Genomic DNA, 18,578 nt, shown 5'->3' with positions numbered 1-18,578 from the left:
ATGGAATTGAGCCTCTGGTGTGAACTTTGACCAAATGGGAGGGGAAATAGTCACGGTCTTGGCAGAATGCAATTTCCCTGTGGCGCATATCTCTGTGGGTGTCACCGTCGTCCCATTTGGCTGCAGATGAAAACGTATGATCCGGTTGGAACGTTATTGGATATATATGAAAATAACATACTGAAAGTTGATTCTCTACTTATTTTGACCAGTTTGTTTATTCGACCTGGAATATATCTTTTTGAAGTTTTCGTCCGAGTTCTCCTGGACCAGCGTCAGCTTTTGGGCACGTGAGCTGAAAGTGCTAGCAAATGCAGCTAATTGGACACTAGTATTGGACATTATGGAACAAAACAACGATTTATTGTGGTACTAGGACTCCTTGCACTGCATTCTGATGAAAGATCATCAAAGGTAAGGGAATATTTATGATGTAATTTCGTATTTCTGTTGACTCCAACATGGCGGAGAAATATATTTATGTCTGAGCGCTGTCTCAGATTATTGCATGGTAGGCTTTTTTCGTAACGTTTAAAAAAAAAAATCTGACACAGCGGTTGCATTAAGAACCAGTGTATCTTTAATTATATGTAGAACATGTATCTTTAGTCAAAGTTTATGATGAGTATTTCTGTTATCTGGCGTAGCTTTCTATAATTCCTCCGGATATTTTGGAGGCATTTCTGAACATGGCGTCAATGTAAACCGAGATTTGTGGATATAAATATGCATATTATCGAACAAAACATAAATGTTTTGTGTAACATGTCATATGAGTGTCATCTGATGAAGATTTTCAAAAGGTTAGTGATTCATTTCATCTCTAATCCTGCTTTTGTGACTCTATCTTTGGCTGGGAAAAATGGCTGTTTTTTTTTTAAATTTGGTGGTGGTCTAACATAAATATATGTTGTGTTTTCGCTGTAAAACATTTTAAAAATCGGACATGATGGGTAGATGAACAAGATGTTTATCTTTCATTTGCTGTATTGGACATGTTAATGTGTGAAAGTTAAATATTTCTAAAGAATATTTTGAATTCCCTGCGCCACCTTTTCAGCTGAATGGGGGGGAGAGTTCCCCTAGGGGATCGCCTTGCCATAACAGGTTTTAAGGAGCCTTTTGGTCTTATACTTGGCACTCCGGTACCGCTTATGGTGCGGTAGCAGAGAAAACAGTCTATGACTTGGGTGACTGGAGTTTCTGACAATTTTTAGGGCCTTCCTCTGACACCGGCTAGTATACAGGTCCTGGATGGAAGGAAGCTTGGCCCAGTGATGTACCGGGCCGTACGCACTACCCTCTGTAGAGCCTTACGACCAGATGCCGCGCAGTTGCCATACCAGGTGGTGATGCAACCAGTCTGGATGCTCTCAATGGTTTAGCTGTAGAACTTTTTGTGGATCTGAGGACCCATGCCAAGTCTCTTCAGTCTCTCGAAGAGGAAAAGGTGTTGACGTGCCCTCTTCACGACTGTCTTGGTGTGTTTGGACCATGATAGTTTGTTGGTGATGTGTACACCAAGGAACTTTTCAACTCTCGACCCGCTCCACTACAGCCCAGTCGATGTTAATGGGGGCCTGTTCGACACTCCTTTTCCTGTATTCCACGATCAGCTCCTTTGTCATGCTCACATTGAGGCAGAGCTTGTTGTCTTTCCACCACACTGACTTCCCTATAGGCTGTCTCATCGTTGTCGGTGTTGTGTCGTCAGCAAACTTAATGATGGTGTTGGAGTCGTGTCTAGAAACACAGTTGTTGGTGAACAGTTTTTAATGTTCCGTTGGTAGGATAATCTTTATTTTGCAATGATTGCAGAAGGCAGTCCGACCTCTGCCCCCTTTTTCTCTGTCTTTTCTTCATGCAAATTATGGGTATTTGGGGCTGTTCCCGAGAAAGCAGTATATAATTTGCGTCGGAAAAAGCTTCTTCCAGTTCGAAGCGAGTAATCACTCTTCTGATGTCCAGAAGTTATTTTTGGTCATAAGAGACAGTAGCAGCAACATTATGTACAAAATAAGTTTTTATAAACTAGTTCCAAACAACGCAATTTTTTTAAAAAAATAGCACAGTTGTTTTGGAGCACTTAAAACATCAGCCATCCTTTCCAGCGCCATTCTACCAGGGACTGTAGTAATGCCTCTTGCACTGAGATGCAGTGCCTTAGACTGTTGCGCAACTCGGGAGCATGAATTATGTCATATAACCATAGATGCATTCCAAATGGCACCCTATTCCCTATGCCAGGGTTCCCCAAAAGGCGGCACTCAAGTCATATTCGGCCCGTGGGTGATTTTATTTGGCCCCCAAAATCATTTTCATGTTGGACATGAAGCACTGTAAAATCACCAGGAAATCAGCTCAAAGTGATTTTAATTTAGTAAATCTGTTCCCAAGTGATTCCATGCATTTAATAGAGACGCATATGTGATTGTATCCTAATGAAATCAATGTTTGAAATTATTCTGATTTTGTTAAGGGCTATATCTGTTTGGGATTCTTGCGGTCAATTTGCAGTCTACAAATTATTTAGAACTATGTTCCGGCCCCCCGACCGTCCGCTTAACAAAAATTGGATCACGGCTGAATGTGATTGGGGACCCTTGCCCTATGTACTGCATGGTTGCATCCCAAATAGCACCCGATTCCCTATTCAGTGCACTACTGGGCTCTGGTCAAAAGTACTGCACTGAATAAGGAATAGGGTGCCATTTGGGATGCAGCCATGTAGTACATAGGGCAAGGGTCCCCAATTACATTCAGCCGTGAGCCGATTTTTCTTAAGCGGATGGTCGAGGGGCCTGAAACATAGTTATAAATAAAACAGGAGAGCAAGAGAAAGAGAGTGGAAGAAAGACAGACTGACTAATGAAACAATTGGTTCTTGGTGCGTGAAGTGTTGATAGAAGTTTACCAATAAATCAATTCAAAATCAAATGTATTGGTCACATACAAATGCTTGTGTTCCTAGCCCCAAAAGTGCAGTAGTATCTAACAATTAACAACAATACACAAATCTAAAAGTAAAAGAATGGTATTAAGAAATAGGACGAGCAATGTTGGAGTGGCATTGACTAAATACAGTAGAATAGAACACAGTATACACAGATGAGATGCGTAAAACAGTATGTAAACATTATTAAAGTGACTAGTGTTCCATTTCTAAAGTGGCCAGGAATTCCATATCTATGTACAGTGTATAGGGCAGCAGCCGCTAAGGTGCAGGGTTGAGTAGCCGGGTGGTAACCGGCTAGTGATGGCTATTTAACAGTCTGATGGCCTTGAGATGCCAGCTGTTTATCAGTCTCTCGGTCCCAGCTTTGTCTGTGCTGACCTCGCCTTCTTGATGATAGCGGGGTGAACAGTCCGTGGCTCCGGTGGTTGATGTCCTTGATGATCTTTTTGGCCTTCATATGACATCAGGTGATGTAGGTGTCCTGGAGGGTGTCAGTTTGCCCCCGATGATGTGCTGGACAGACCATACCACCCTCTGGAGAGCCCTGCGGTTGTGGGTGGTGCAGTTGCCGTAACAGGCGGTGATACAGCCCGACAGGATGCTCTCAATTGTGCATCTGTAAAAGTTTGTGAGGGTCTTGGGGGGCCAAGCCAAAGGTTGATGTGGATACGGGGGTGCTCCCTCTGCTTTTTCCTGAAGTCCACGATCAGCTCCTTCATTTTGTTGACGTTGAGGGAGAGGTTATATTCCTGGCACCACTCCACCAGGGACCTCACCTCCTCCCTGTAGGCGGTCTTGTCATTGTTGGTAATCAGGCCTAGTAATAATCCTTGACCTGTCATCCTGTCATGCACATCAACTGCTTATCATGGTCGTCTCAAATAACTAATGTAAAAAAAATGATTTAAGCAGCATGCATAATCAGAAGGATAGCTAAATATTTACCAGGGAAAATCCTTCAGCAAATAACACAGGCATTGGTTGAGAGTCAAGTGAACTATTGTTCGGTGGTCTGGGGAAATGCATCATCTAGTGAAGTTAGGAGGCTGCAGAATGCACAGAATAAAGCAGCAAGGATTGTTTTAAGGCGGAGATATAGTTCTTCTGTTGCAGTCATGCACAGTGTTCTTGGTTGGTCATCAATCGACAAGATAATTGAAAAAAACATGCTTATCTTATTTTATAATATACATCATTTAAAATGGCCAAGTTCTATTCACAATGGTATTCAGTTGGTAAGAGACGGACGTTCCGTAAATACTAGGAATAGATTGTCCACCATCTATGCGTTATCCAGACAGAAAAAAGAAATGGGCAAAAGAACATTTCGATTTAGAGCAATAAAGAAATTGAATAAATTAACTGAGCAAACTAGAAACCTTTCAATATATAAGTTTAAACATGATTTAAAAACAAGTTAAATATAGTATATAGAAATGTTGTGGGACTATAGTAGATGAAGAATCAATATTTTTTTAGATTGAGTATTTATTGGGTCATTATGCGAGTGTATGTTTGTAATAGTGTGTTATATGTGAAAGTGTGTTTGTATTATAAATTATATTTTAATGTTAAGGACTCTTGAAAGATTAGTCCAAATGCGGACTAAAATAGATCCTAATAAAATACAATCAAATCATGTACTGTATATTATGTGCACCCACACAGACACAAAAATACAGATACAGTAATTGACATTTGACACGATGGCTGAGTTTCTGCCCCGTTTGGCCTCGCTGTTTGGGAAGCCTCTGAGAACACACTGACACACATGCTGCGTTGCAAATAGTGCACTACTTTTAACAAGAGCTCTATGGAACCTGGTCAAAAGTAGTGCACTATAATGGGAACATGGTGCCATTTAGGACATACACTCTGACACACAGTCTATCTCTGGAGCCCTGGACACTACAGCCTACAGATTGACCAGTACTCCGCTAAGAACAGCCAAACGTCACAGGAAAAGACAGGACGCTACAAAATCATTTTTAAAAACCCTCCTGATAACTCTGCCGTGACAAGAGAGCTGAGTAATACAGGTCATATGGGTCTTACTGCCAGGAGATTACTGCCTGCCTGGCCACAGTCAGTCTGTGTCCAAATAGGCACCCTATTCCCAATCTAGTGCACTACTTTTGACCAAAGCCTTATGGGCCCTGGTCAAAGGTACTGCACTATATAGGGAATATGGTTCCTTTTGGAAAGCAGCAGTTTGTGATGAGTAGAGGAGGATAGGATAGGTCTGCTAAATAATATTACAGTTTAACATGTCATTAAATTAGGGGAGAGCAAGGCCATTTTACACCGCAGATCTGCAGGTGTGGTGGAGGAGGATGGGTCTGGGCTAGCCTGCCTGCCTGCCTGCCTGCCTACCTGCCTACCTGCCTGCCTGCATTTATCTACGTGTTTGATTCAGTATAATCTCATAATATTCATTCATTCATCCTAAAAACTGTAACACCAGATACATGTCTGTGTGGCACAAAACGCAAAGCTAGAGATTTGTTGTACCCTTGGTGCTATTTTGGACCAAATAATTCCACACATGCTTATCATTGGTGCCTATAAAATGTAGCCACACAGGCAATACACATAACTGGATGATTAAGCAACAATATGATAACCATGTATTTTCCACCCCATTCCATTCCAGGAAATTCCATTGCAATAATCGGATATTCCAACATTTCTCCAGGTTTTTTTTACCTATTTGTTTACATCACGTGTTGTAATCATAAATACTTTCTACGTATTTAAGAAGTCCGTCTGCAATTGTAATTCAGATACCCCATGCATCCATTTTCATACTAAGGCCGGTGTTCCCAATTTCGCTCGTAGACAACATGTCTTTGAAATGCGTTCGTGGAGATCGCATTCAAGGCGAACGCTACAGATGTCGGCTCAATTACAAATGACTTTTAAAGCTAACAAAGCGCACTCCCTGCCCGTTTCTGTAAACCGCTATTGTGACGGGGCTGAAGTAATGTGACCACTTTCAAAATTCCTAGACAGAGCCATAGATGCAAGGACTGACCATTCATGATATGGATGTATATATCCAAAATGATAGTTCTAGGCCTAGATTCAATCAGATCAAGTGTTAACCGGAGACAACTGCATAGCTGACGATTTGGTGGTGTCAGAGGTGAACAGCTGCTCTTGTGATCATTGTCACGAAGCCACGCACGTCCCACTCATCTTAAAGTGTACAACGAGAAAGTGTAGGCTATATAGAAATAATGAGGTGTAATGATGAGGTATATATCAGCCTAATCGAGGTGGAGATGACTTTTCACATTCCAGTGTTCTAACTTACAAACAAGGCTGCGTGGGATTTCTCTTAATGAGACTCCGTGTAGCCAATGGCAATGTCCGCATGAGGTATAATGCCAGAAGCCGCTGTGGATTTGACTGCTCTAACCCAGTTCCAATCCGGCACCGTCAAAACATCAGCTGTGTGGATGTCGGCTAAAGCGGATCTGATTGAATCGGGCCCTTAACCATGTTTTGTGGCTATATAGTGTTTGTTTGCATTTACTTTAATTACAAACGTTGGAGTAAAACAAGCTTATATTTTGGGGTTCTGATTGGGTAAGCTCATGAGGCATTTTTAAGTTATATTTATCAAGAATCAATGAGTACATATATTTAAATAATGAGACCAAAAATGGGTATACAACTGCAGTAAGTGTGCTATAGTGTGATTTCTGATTTAATCCTGGCCTAAAATACTACAAACCCTCTCACAAGAATTTGTTGACTCTCTCCTGCCCCTAAAACTATAGGATGCATACCTGATAGTGATGATCTGGCCAAAGTCCAACTCGTAGTTGTTAACCTGGGCGATGAAGATGGCCGCCACTGCCTCATAGAGTGCCGTCCCGTCCATGTTGATGGTGGCGCCCACAGGGAGTACGAAGCGGATGATGCGTCGGTCGATGTGGTTGTTCTCCAGGAGGCACTTGAAGGTTATAGGCAGTGTGGCAGAGCTGAGGAGACAAAGACGCAGATTGCGTTTTAGATAAGTATTAATATTGAATTAAACTCGCTCAACTCTATTGTCTTGTAAACTGAACAGGCATTACCGTTCAACTTTAGTGATGGGTGGACAGGCAGCCATATTGATTGTAGCTATGTGTATGAGTCAAATCAGCATGGTCTGAGGGGTTTTGTCCATTCTAGGGATTCTATTTCTATGATTAGATTAAGGTGAAATTGGCTGTGCTCAACTCTATTTTAGCTGCAGGTAGTCTGCGTTAACTGACAAACTCAGGTAACAGTATTTCACTGAGGAATGGTATTTGAAGATATTAGTGCTTTCCTTAATGAGTAATATAGTTGCTTGGCATCGCAGCTAACCTAGCTGCTAACAAGCTATCAAACTAGCAACGTTTCCTTGACAGCTTGAACATAGCCTGCGACACGGTTAGCCCTTGTCACTAGGACCATTTATTGTCCCGGACTTGTGGCTGTCTAAATCTTTTTAGTTTGTTGTTGTTTAAATCTGACCTGCAACCTGCCCTCTCTGGAAATGTGTGGAGTGCCAGTATTAGCCTACGTTGCTACCATGGCATCCAAAGCAAAAGATGGGAGTCATGGCGAGGACAGTGTTTCTCTATCACAGGTGAAGAATCTTTTAAACAAACAAAAAGGGTTCCACAAGCAGTTTTCGCAACAACAGGAAAATGGCTTAAAGAGCATTGTCCAAATACTGATGGACTCAACTAACAAAATAATTGACAATCTGACCAGAGAGGTCCAGGACCTTAAGAACAGTTTGCAGATCTCCCAGGGAAAGGTGGATGTCCTCAAATACTTGCGTCAAGATGCCAACAAACTGTAAGCACTCTTGAGAGTACATTAGCACTCTCTGTAAATCAATATTAACAATGACTGGGAAAACAGATTATCTGTAAGGGCAACCCAAGATGAATAACATCGTTGTGGATGGCATGTCTTCACATGAGAACTGGGTCGAGTCTGAAGAGAAAGTAAGAAAAATGATCACTGAAAAGATGCAGATGGATCATAAGAAGATTGAGGTGCATCTGCAGGTCTAGAATATGTAACCAGCCTAGCTGACAGACCCAGGCCGATAGCGGCCAATTTCCTGAGGTTTAAGGACAAGATGGCTGTTCTAAAGAGAGCCAAGAACTTGAGAGGAACCAACGTCTTCCTCAACAAGGACTTTTCTGAAGCTGTGCGCCAGAGGCAGAAAGAACTTATCCCAGTTATGAAAGCTGCCAGAGAGCATGGGAACATTGCTTACATCCACTACTACAGGCTCATTGTCCACCCTCCCTCCCAAGGAGTGAGAGAGCCAAGCTTCTGGGTCAGTAGCTTCATCCTAACATCACACACACACACACACACACACACACACACACACACACACACACACACACACACACACACACACACACACACACACACACACACACACACACACACACACTTATTATGTCTATCTGTGATAAGCTACCAAGGAAAGGGCTAACAATAGTCCATAGTAATACATGTAGCCTTAAGTTACATGAAATCAATAACTTGCTAACATCGGATAGCATTCATATACTGCCCAACGCTGATTGATTGATTTGATATACTGGCAAACTGTGAAATGTATTTGATGATACAGCAGTAGCAACACAGGGATATTACATCTACAGAAAATACAGAAAAGCCTATGGGGAAGGTGTTGCTGTAGAAGTTCAGAGGCATATTCATGTAAAGCTTAGAGAGGATATCATGTCAAATGGTGTTGAAGTGTTGTGGTTACAAGTTCACATGCCTCATCTAAAGTCCCCTTCTTGCTACTACAGGCCACCATGTGCTAACAGTCAGTGTTTGAATGATACTGTATGTGTGCAATGCTTGACAACTTGTGTGATGTTAACAGAGGTATATTATCTGGGTGACCTGAACATTGACTGGTTAACTAGCGTAAATTTTTGGGTCCTTAAATTAAACTTATTTATCACAATTTTCTTTAACCAATTACTGTATGGTCTTTAATGCAATATTCAATGCCTCGCAAAGAAGGGCACCTATTTGTAGATGGTTAAAAATAAAAGCAGAAATTGAATAGTGTATCAATACACCCAGTCTCTACAAAGATACAAGCATCCGTCTAACTCAGTAGCTGGAGAGGAACGAAACCGCTCAGGGATTTCATCATGAGTCCAATGGTGAATTTATAACATTTACAGAGTTTAATGGCCGTGATAGGAAAAAACTGAGGATGGATCAACAACATTGTAGTTACTCCGCAATACTAACCTAAATGACAGAGTGAAAAGAAGGAATCCTGTGTAGAATAAAAATGATCCAAAACATGCATCCTGTTTGCAATAAGGCACTAACGAAAATGAAAACAAAAGGGGCGGATCCTTAAAGGTTAAAGGTCTTACTCACATTGGCTGCGGAGAGCATGATCACACAGTCATCTGAAACAGCTGATGCTCTCATGCATGTTTCAGTATTAATTGCCTCGAAGCCAGCATAGAAGTTGTTTAGCTCGTCTAGTAGGCACGTGTCACAGGGCAGCTCTCGGCTGTGCTTCCCTTTGTAGTCTGTAATAGTTTGCAAGCCTGCCACTTCCGATGAGTCTGTGTAGGATGATTCGATCTTCTTGCTGTATTGACGCTTTGCCTGTTTAATGGTTCATCGGAGGGCATAGCGGGATTTCTTCTAAGCTTCCGGGTTAGAGTCACGCTCCTTGAATGCGGAAGCTCTACCCTATAGCACAGTGCGAATGTTGCCTGTAATCTATGGCTTCTGGTTGGGTTATGTACGTACAGTCACTGTAGGGACGATGTCCTCGATGGACTTATTGGTAAAGCCAGTGACTGATGTGGTGTACTCCTCAATGCCATCGGAAGAATCCCGGAATATATTCCAGTCTGTGCTAGCAAAACAGTCCTGTAGTTTCGCACCTGCTTCATCTGACCATTTTTTTTATAGACTGAGTCACTGGTGCTTCCTGCTTTCATTTTTCCTTGTAATCAAGAATCAGGAGGATAGTTATGGACAGATTTGCCAAATGGAAATAGAGGGAGAGCTTTGTACGCCTCTCTGTGTGTGGAGTAAAGGTGGTCTAGAATTTTTTTCCCCTCTGATTGCATATTTAACATGCTGATTAGAAATTAGGTAAAACTGATTTAAGTTTCCCTGCATTAAAGTCCCCGGACACTAGGAGCGCCGCCTCTGGATGAGCGTTTTCCTGTTTGCTTATGGCGGAATACAGCTGGTTGAGTGTGGTTTTAGTGCCAGCCTCGGTCTGTGGTGGTATGTAGACAGCTACGAAAAATACAGATGAAAACTCTCTAGTTAGATAGTGTGGTCTACAACTTATCAAGAGATACTCTACCTCAGGTGAGCAAAACCTTAAGACTTCCTTAGATATCGTGCACCAGCTGTTGTTTACATAAATTCATAGGCCCTCGTCCCGTGTCTTACCAGAGGCTGCTGTTCTGTCCTGCCAATAGAGTGTATAACCCACCAGCTGTATGTTCTTAATGTTGTGTCGTTCAGCCACGACTCGGTGAAACATAAGATATAACAGTTTTTAATGTCCCGTTGGTAGGATACACGTGCTTTCAGCTCGACCTATTTATTTCCCAGCGATTGAACGTTAGCTAGCAGAACGGAAGGCAAGGGCAGATTAGTCACTCATCGCCTAATCCTCACAAGGCATCCTGATCTCTTTCCGCAAAACCTATGTTTCCTTTTCCAGCTAATCACAGGGATCTGGGCCTGGTCGGGCATCCGTAGTATATCCCTTGGTCCGACTCATTGAAGAAGAACTCCTCGTCCAACTTGAAGTGAGTAATCCCAGTTCTGATGTCCAGAAGCTCTTTTCGGTCATAAGAGACGGTAGCAGCAACATTATGTACAAAACAAGTTACGAACAACGCGAAAAAACTAACAAAATAGCATGGTTGGTTAAGAAGGCAGCCCTACCCTCCGGCGCCATCACTTTACATGTAGTGTCTATATTTTTTGCTCAGTATAAATGACAAGAAAGACATAGACAGTGGTGTACGGCTGATTCAAGCTAATATTTTGTCATTTAATTTCAACCAAACTCAACACGAGACCGAGATGCTTATTTCAATGGCTATGATTCATTCAAGAGCAGAGAGATTCACTGAAAGTTCCTGCTCATTATATTAACACCCTTTACTGCTGTTAAAGTTTAATTGACAAACTCCCCAGTCCCTCCCGGTGACAAGAATACCCATAACATGATGTTGCCTGAAAATACAGAGGATCAACAACATTGTTTTCACTCCACATTACTGGTGTGTATAACACAGTGAAAAGAAGGAAGCCTGTATTTTTTTTAAATCCACTCCAAATCATCCATTCTGTTTGTATTAAGGCCGTTAAGTACTGAAAGACAACACGGCAAAGGAATGAACTTTTTGTCCTAAATTAAAAACGACATATAGAGTGAAACCCTCTGTATTTTCAAGTATTGTGGCGGCAGCATCATGTTATGGTTATGGTTGTCGCCAGCAGAGACTGGGGAGCTTGTCAGGATCAAAATAAATATGAAACCTAGCTTTTTTGGGGGGACAATGACACACATTTTAATGCCAAAGACACACCAGAATTGCTTTCCAAGAGGTGTTGCGTGTTCCTTAGTGGTCCAGTCTCAGTCCTGACTTTGCTTGAAAATCAGAGACAAGGTTTGAATATTGCTGTCCATCAATGATTCCCAGCCAAAGTTACTGAGCTTGAGCAATTTTGACAAAAACAGTGTATATATGTTGCCCAAGGAGTTGTGCAAAGTTGGTAGAATCGTGTTCAAAATTATTCACAGCTGTAAAGGCTGCCAAAGGTGCTTCGACCAAGTATTCTCTCTGGGGTGTGAAGACATACGCAAACAAGACATCTTTGTTTTTCAATGCTTTATAATTAGAATCATTTTCTATCATTTTCTTTCACTTCGAAAATGTGTAGTAGGTTGTGTAGATCCGTAGGGAAAATATCAAATTGCATCCCTTTTTGGATTACATTTTAAGGCAGCAAAATCTGAAAATAGTGCATAGTGAAAGTCTATACACCCATTGCACCATCTATTAATGCCTTTTTCAACAGTCACCCTAGTGGATGTCTCCATGACTAGATCCCTAGTGGATGTCTCCATGACTAGATCCCTAGTGGATGTCTCCATGACTAGATCCCTAGTGGATGTCTCCATGACTAGATCCCTAGTGGATGTCTCCATGACTAGATCCCTAGTGGATGTCTCCATGACTAGATCCCTAGTGGATGTCTCCATGACTAGATCCCTAGTGGATGTCTCCATGACTAGATCCCTGGTGGATGTCTCCATGACTAGATCCCTAGTGGATGTCTCCATGACTAGATCCCTAGTGGATGTCTCCATGACTAGATCGGGTTGGGGACATACAGGGGACTCAAGGGTTCCATACCAACAAATGTGATGAGATCTGAGTGAGATCAGTGCCATATGATGAGTGAGATCAGTGCCAAAAGATGTGACCACATTTATTAGGTTGGAGTAGGGAATGTGACTGGAGCTAGGGTTATGGTTATAGGGTTTTGACTAGGGTTAGTGTTATGGCTAGGGTTAGTATTATGTCTAGGGTTAGGGTTACGGCTAGGATTGCGGCTGGAGCTAGGGTTAGGATTGAGACAGTGTGTGGATATGAAGCTAGGGTTAGGGTTAGGGTCAGTTTTATGGTCGTTGATGTTTACCTGGACGAGGTTGCCAGGGAGATGAGCAGGGCCTGCAGGATGCCCCTGATGTATACGATGGGACTCTTCTTGGTGATGAAGAAGTACATGGCTGGTAGGATGAAGAGACCGTGCAGCACTAGCCCCATCACCACGGTGATAGCGTAGAACCCCAACTTCTTCCCCATGGCCGACGGGTCGTCCATCTCCAGGATCTTACCGGCAACCAAGAACACAATGCCGAAAGGGAAGTACCTGCGGTGGACCAGGAAATTAAGAGTTGTTTACATTGTAGATTCTCATTGTAGGTCCTTTTTTTTACCCAAATAGGCTAGTTTTTTAACAGAGCTGGCTCTCGGCTTTTGGGAGCCCTAAGCGAGATTTGGTTGGCCCTGCTCTTGACGGTGGAGAGAAATATTTTGGTTTTTAAGTTACTTTCCTGCAATTCTACACATTTGGGGTGTACAAAAAAATGTGGCAGTTTTAAAGCAAGATTTCTGCAGTTCTACACATTTTTGCTATGAGGCAGAGAGACATTTTGTGAGAATACTGTCAGGCAATTCTATTCATTTCGCCATGGGGCAGCGATATTTTTTTTTACAGTTTTACATCTAATTTCCTGCAATTCGACCCATTTTTCCATGCGTTGAAGATATATGATATTTTATTTATTTATTTTGCTCCTTTGCACCCCATTATTTTTATTTCTACTTTGCACATTCTTCCCCTGCAAATCTACCATTCCAGTGTTTTACTTGCTATATTGTATTTACTTTGCCACCATTGCCTTTTCTTGCCTTTACCTCCCTTATCTCACCTCATTTGCTCACATTGTATATAGACTTGTTTCTACTGTATTATTGACTGTATGTTTGTTTTATTCCATGTGTAACTCTGTGTTGTTGTATGTGTCGAACTGCTTTGCTTTATCTTGACCAGATCGCAATTGTAAATGAGAACTTCTTCTCAACTTGCCTACCTGGTTAAATAAAAAATAAATAAAAATATATATATTTTTACACCTTTGCCATTACTTATGCCATGTTAATGATGTCTGAGTGATAAACCAAATAACTGGGGTCCTCCTGGAGGTCAGGGCCCCTGGGCACGTGCCCTCTGTGCCTGGTCGGTGGTCAGCCATGATTACTACAAGTTTAGATAGCTGGCTAGACTTAACTTACCAATATATATTTTTAAAGTTGACATGGCTAACTGAGTGACTGTCAGTGACTGAAATAACAAGGGAACAATTGCTGATCCACAACCAAATGTTGATCCTGCACCTTGTGCATTCTACTATTCTAACTCTCAACAGTAAGTTGAGACCCCAACTGAGTTCCTTGTTTTTTGTGAGGGGCCTCTAGCTCTTACCAGATCACTATGGCGACAATCTTCAGGACAGCCTCGTTCAGACTCTGACAGAAGTTGACCAAGGCGCTGCCATTAGGCCCCATTCTTCCCAGCATGATACCTGGAGAGACCACCACCAACAACAACACATGGTGTTAGACTGAGACAACATGGACACCATACCGTGGGCCAGATTGATTTGCTAATAGTTTGTGCTTTTACTATAGGAGATTGATAAACATTGAGGAAAGAACTAGTGTAAGTGTAAAGTTTAACTAGATGAAGGGCAGGGATGACAGTGATAGTATCTGATGTCACTCAAACATAATGGCACAACAAGGCAGTATGCCTTAGGGGGTTTGTGTGTGTGTCTGTGTGTTTGTGTGTGTGTGCATGCATGCGTGCACGTCGGTGTGTGCATTTGTTAGTGGAACTGTCCCTCACCCGTAATGTCATCACAGGGTTAGAGGTCAGAGGTCAGTGATGACGTCACTCACCCATGGTGGCGGAAAAGATGACGATCCCCAGGACGTTCATGCCATCGCTGGTCCCGGGCAGTGTGCGCATCTGGATGTCAGGCGGAGGTGTCAAGTCCAGGGAGAAGTTCTGGATGTCGGTGCCGTTGTCGTCCTGGACACCGTAGATATAGACCCTCCGGGTGGTGCTCTCCATCAGGGAGGCTGCCACCGTGGGTGGGGGGGCCTTCATGATGGGGATACTCCTGGTACGGTACTAATAAGACCAGATGTATACATGAAAATCATATTAAAGTATTCAACATATACTGTATAAAGCTCTCTGTCAGGGCCACTTTGGGCAGGGGGGGGCTTCATTATGGAAATACTCCTGGAACATTAATAAAGTAACAAGACCAGATATATACTTAGTGTACAAAACACCTTCCAAATATCAGAACAGCCTCAATTCATTGGGGCATGGACTCCACAAGGTGTCGAAAGCGTTCCACAGGGATGCTGGCCCATGTTGACTTCAAAGCTTCTCACAGTTGTGTCAAGTTGGCTGGATGTCCTTGGGTGATGGACCATTTTTGAAACACACGGGAAACAGCTGAAAAACCCAGCAGTGTTGCAGTTCTTGACACAAACTAGTGCACCTGGCACCTACTACCATACCCTTTTCAAAGGCACTTACTTAAAACTTTTGTCTTGCCCATTCACCCTCTGAATGGTACACATACACAATCAATGCCTCAATTGTCTCAAGGCTTAAAAATCCTTCTTTAACCTGTCTCCTCCCCTTCATCTACACTCATTGAAGTGGATTTAACAAGTGTCATCAATAAGGGATCATAGCTTTCAACTAAACTCACCTGGGCATTCTATGTCATGGAAAGAGAGTTCATAATGTTTTGTACACTCAGTATATATACAGTATATATACAGTATATACATTAATGTCATACTGAAGTATCTAACATGTTATGTGTAGATAGATATACAAGCTAAGCATGATGATGGTACGTGTATGAAAAAGAGTCGGAATTAGTTAAATATACTGTACTGAATGCATTCCGGTCAACGGTCATAATTTGGTGAATTTGTATTTCAAATATACAGACTTCCATTCAAATAATGTCATTCATCTCCTATTATCGGCATTTCATGCTTTGGCACTCCTCCTAAAACTCTTTAGGAAACTAAAATGGTTTATACATACATTTATACTATATACAGTATGATAATGTCATACTGCTCACCTGTTGGAAAGTTGCTTGGACCAAGTTGGCTGGGAACATGTTTCTGGAAGGGAAGAATATAGAAAAGGGTTCAACTCTGTAGCCGGCTGACAGGTTTCAGAAATTAAAGTGTTGAAATAAGATGATTCACAATTTTTCAATCAAACTTTTTCATGTGAAGTTCAAATCTGTTATGTGCCTAGACTTTCCAATAACAGACATGGAAGCACAGAATGTTCCAAATGAGGAGTCAGAGAACTTGACCGCATCCAAAATCTTTACATTTTATTTATAACCTTTTCTGGGGCACCACTTCTCTCTTTCACATCATCTTGTGGATAACCAGAAACGCTGTACACAATGTGTACTGTAGTAGCATTTTCAGTAGAACACATAGTAGTGGCAATGCCAAGGGTGTCTCAAGCGTTCATCAAGGAAAAGGGTGGCTACTTTGAAGAGTCTAAAATCTCAAATGTATTTTGATTTGTTTAACACTTTTTTGGTCACTACATGATTCCATATGTATTATTTCATAGTTTTGATGTCTTCACTATTATTCTACAAAGTGTAAAATAGTACAATGAAGAAAAACCCTTGAATGAGTAGGTGTGTCCAAACTTTGGACTGGTACTGTATACCGAAGGGTCTAGCCAGCTTGAGAGTCTGCACGTCACCACTTGGTACTGTAATTACATGTGTTCTAAGATAGCTTTATGTGATTATTAAGTGGCTTATGGGACTTATGAGTTGTTTATAGCAACCACAGTCCAAGCTTTAATTTAGGTCTATCTTAGCCAGAGATGTCATGTTAGAACCGATGCATAATGCTATGTGTATAGTCTAAATAACATTTACCAATAGACCTACTAAATTATGAATGTATAGTCAAAGAGTTACTCTATAAATGAGGGATGCATTTACTCAAATCAACTAATAGTTGTAAATGACTCTCAACTAATAAGAAATGCGCGTGTCTTAATGGAGCTTTCAAAACAAGTTCTAAGTTAAACCAAAGGAGACTCTGATCTTTTGAATGTTATGACCAGACAACAGGAATGTGCCTGATAACCGGTAATACAATTTTGACCCGGTCTCTCTGAACATACCTAATATAGAGCTCTTGAAACAATCCAAGCACAACAATTTAATTCACATAATTACATTCACAACCTCAGGTTCAGTTTGAATCACTTTCAGCCTTGGAAGGCACCAGGAGACAAATGGAATCTCCTGCACTTTGCGGGAATGTCCCTCCCAGGGCTGGAGGTGCGAGCTCAGGATGAGCGTCGCTATTTGAAATGCAAACATATGGCCAGTGCTAGAGGCATCACTACAGACCCTGGTTCAATTCCAGGCTGTATCACAACCGGCCGTGATTGGGAGTCCCATAGGGCATCGCACAATTGGCCCAGCGTCGTCCAGGTTAGGGTTTGGCCGTGGTAGGCCGTCATTGTAAATAAGAATTTGTTCTTAACTGACTTGCCTAGTTAAAAAATGGTTCAATAAACATTTAAAAAAAGATATGGATATAGTGCAATAATAAACAACCTGCTCGCTAAACATTTGCCAAATTCACTGTATAAATAGAATGTGATTAATTTGTTGATTGATGGTTTTAAGAAAAAAAAAATATTTAAAATAAAAATACTGATATAGAGTATTGAAGTGCAGTATATTTAATCACTAGGTCATACCTGTAAACTGTGTAGGTGACAAATAAATTGGATTTGAATTTGACTTGATTTATAGTAGATTCCATGACTAAGTCATCCATTCCGGGCCTCTATGAGAGTCAAGCCAATAAACCACTCTGGTAATCAAACACAGTGTGGATCAGAACGAATGCCACTAATTAAACCTACACCATTACACACGTTCATACACACATCACAAGCTCACACACACAAGCTCACGGCCATCAGCACACACATACTTGGACATGCACACACATACTTGGACATGCAGACGCACACATACACCTCGCACAAACATGCACAAAAAGAGGCGCACCGACATAAGCACATATATACACTGGCATGATAGATGGAGGCAGGGAGGGAGGGAGGCTCTAAAGCTTTAGGGTAAATCCTGAGCACAGCTGTCCTCTGGGATAAAAAAACAAAACACACAGCAACAACAAGGACAGGCAGGATCCCTCCTCCTGGCCTCATGTCCATGTGCCATAGCTGCTGCCTAGGTAGATACCAGGGTTGGGGTCAATTCCAATTCCACATGTTCCTTATTGAAAAGCTTTAAAGTCAATTGGAACTGGAATTTCAGTGTACTTCCAGAATTAACTAGAATTGAAATGGAATTGACTTCAACCCTGGTATAGATACACAGGTCATTGTCCCACGCATTTTCAAAATGTCACAGGGCTTAAGCACTCGCTTTTCATTTTATAATTTCTCAAGTAAAAAAAAAAATCACATAAATAATTGCGCAGTTACCCTCTGCATCAGTTCCCTATGTTTAACAGCATGCAACAGGCTAATGCACATGCTCAGCTCTAATCAAAATACACCTGAATGAGCACCACCTATACTTACACAATGACAATAAAAGATATTCAAGTGTTCCTTAATCAGTTATATTTCATAGTAATAATGTAGTAATAGAGTGCCATTGTCTGTGTAGAGTCTCTCACATGAGGACTGTGTGTTGTAGGTAAGGGCCACAGAATCCCTGAGTCTGGCTGAAACATACACTTTTTCACATCATAAATCTGATTACCTGTTACAATTTTCTGATGCAGGACACCACATGACAAGGTAGGTGTTCAGCTCTAACAAAAAAATATACACGTTTGTGAACAAACACGTATTCCAACTTACTGCCTTTTTATTTATTACGTTTACTATAACATAT

At 41.6% G+C, this 18,578-nt stretch overlaps 1 protein-coding gene across 1 annotated transcript in view; it reads right to left on the bottom strand.

The window, feature by feature from the left end:
* The window catches only part of LOC115101738 (excitatory amino acid transporter 5-like), a 78,331-nt gene that overhangs the window by 21,866 nt on the left and 37,887 nt on the right, over nucleotides 1-18,578 (bottom strand). The window contains exons 4-8 of the mRNA XM_029621203.2: nucleotides 15,732-15,774; nucleotides 14,512-14,746; nucleotides 14,036-14,135; nucleotides 12,686-12,919; nucleotides 6,751-6,945 (exon numbers count right to left, since the gene is read on the bottom strand). Of these exons, the coding sequence (XP_029477063.1) occupies nucleotides 6,751-6,945; nucleotides 12,686-12,919; nucleotides 14,036-14,135; nucleotides 14,512-14,746; nucleotides 15,732-15,774 (807 nt within the window). The remainder of the gene's footprint in view (nucleotides 1-6,750; nucleotides 6,946-12,685; nucleotides 12,920-14,035; nucleotides 14,136-14,511; nucleotides 14,747-15,731; nucleotides 15,775-18,578) is intronic.

Source organism: Oncorhynchus nerka, linkage group LG20 (assembly GCF_034236695.1).
Source record: "Oncorhynchus nerka isolate Pitt River linkage group LG20, Oner_Uvic_2.0, whole genome shotgun sequence".
Lineage (NCBI taxonomy): Eukaryota > Metazoa > Chordata > Actinopteri > Salmoniformes > Salmonidae > Oncorhynchus > Oncorhynchus nerka.
Note: the sequence above shows the minus strand (reverse complement) of the source record. Positions and strands in the feature narration are given on the sequence as shown.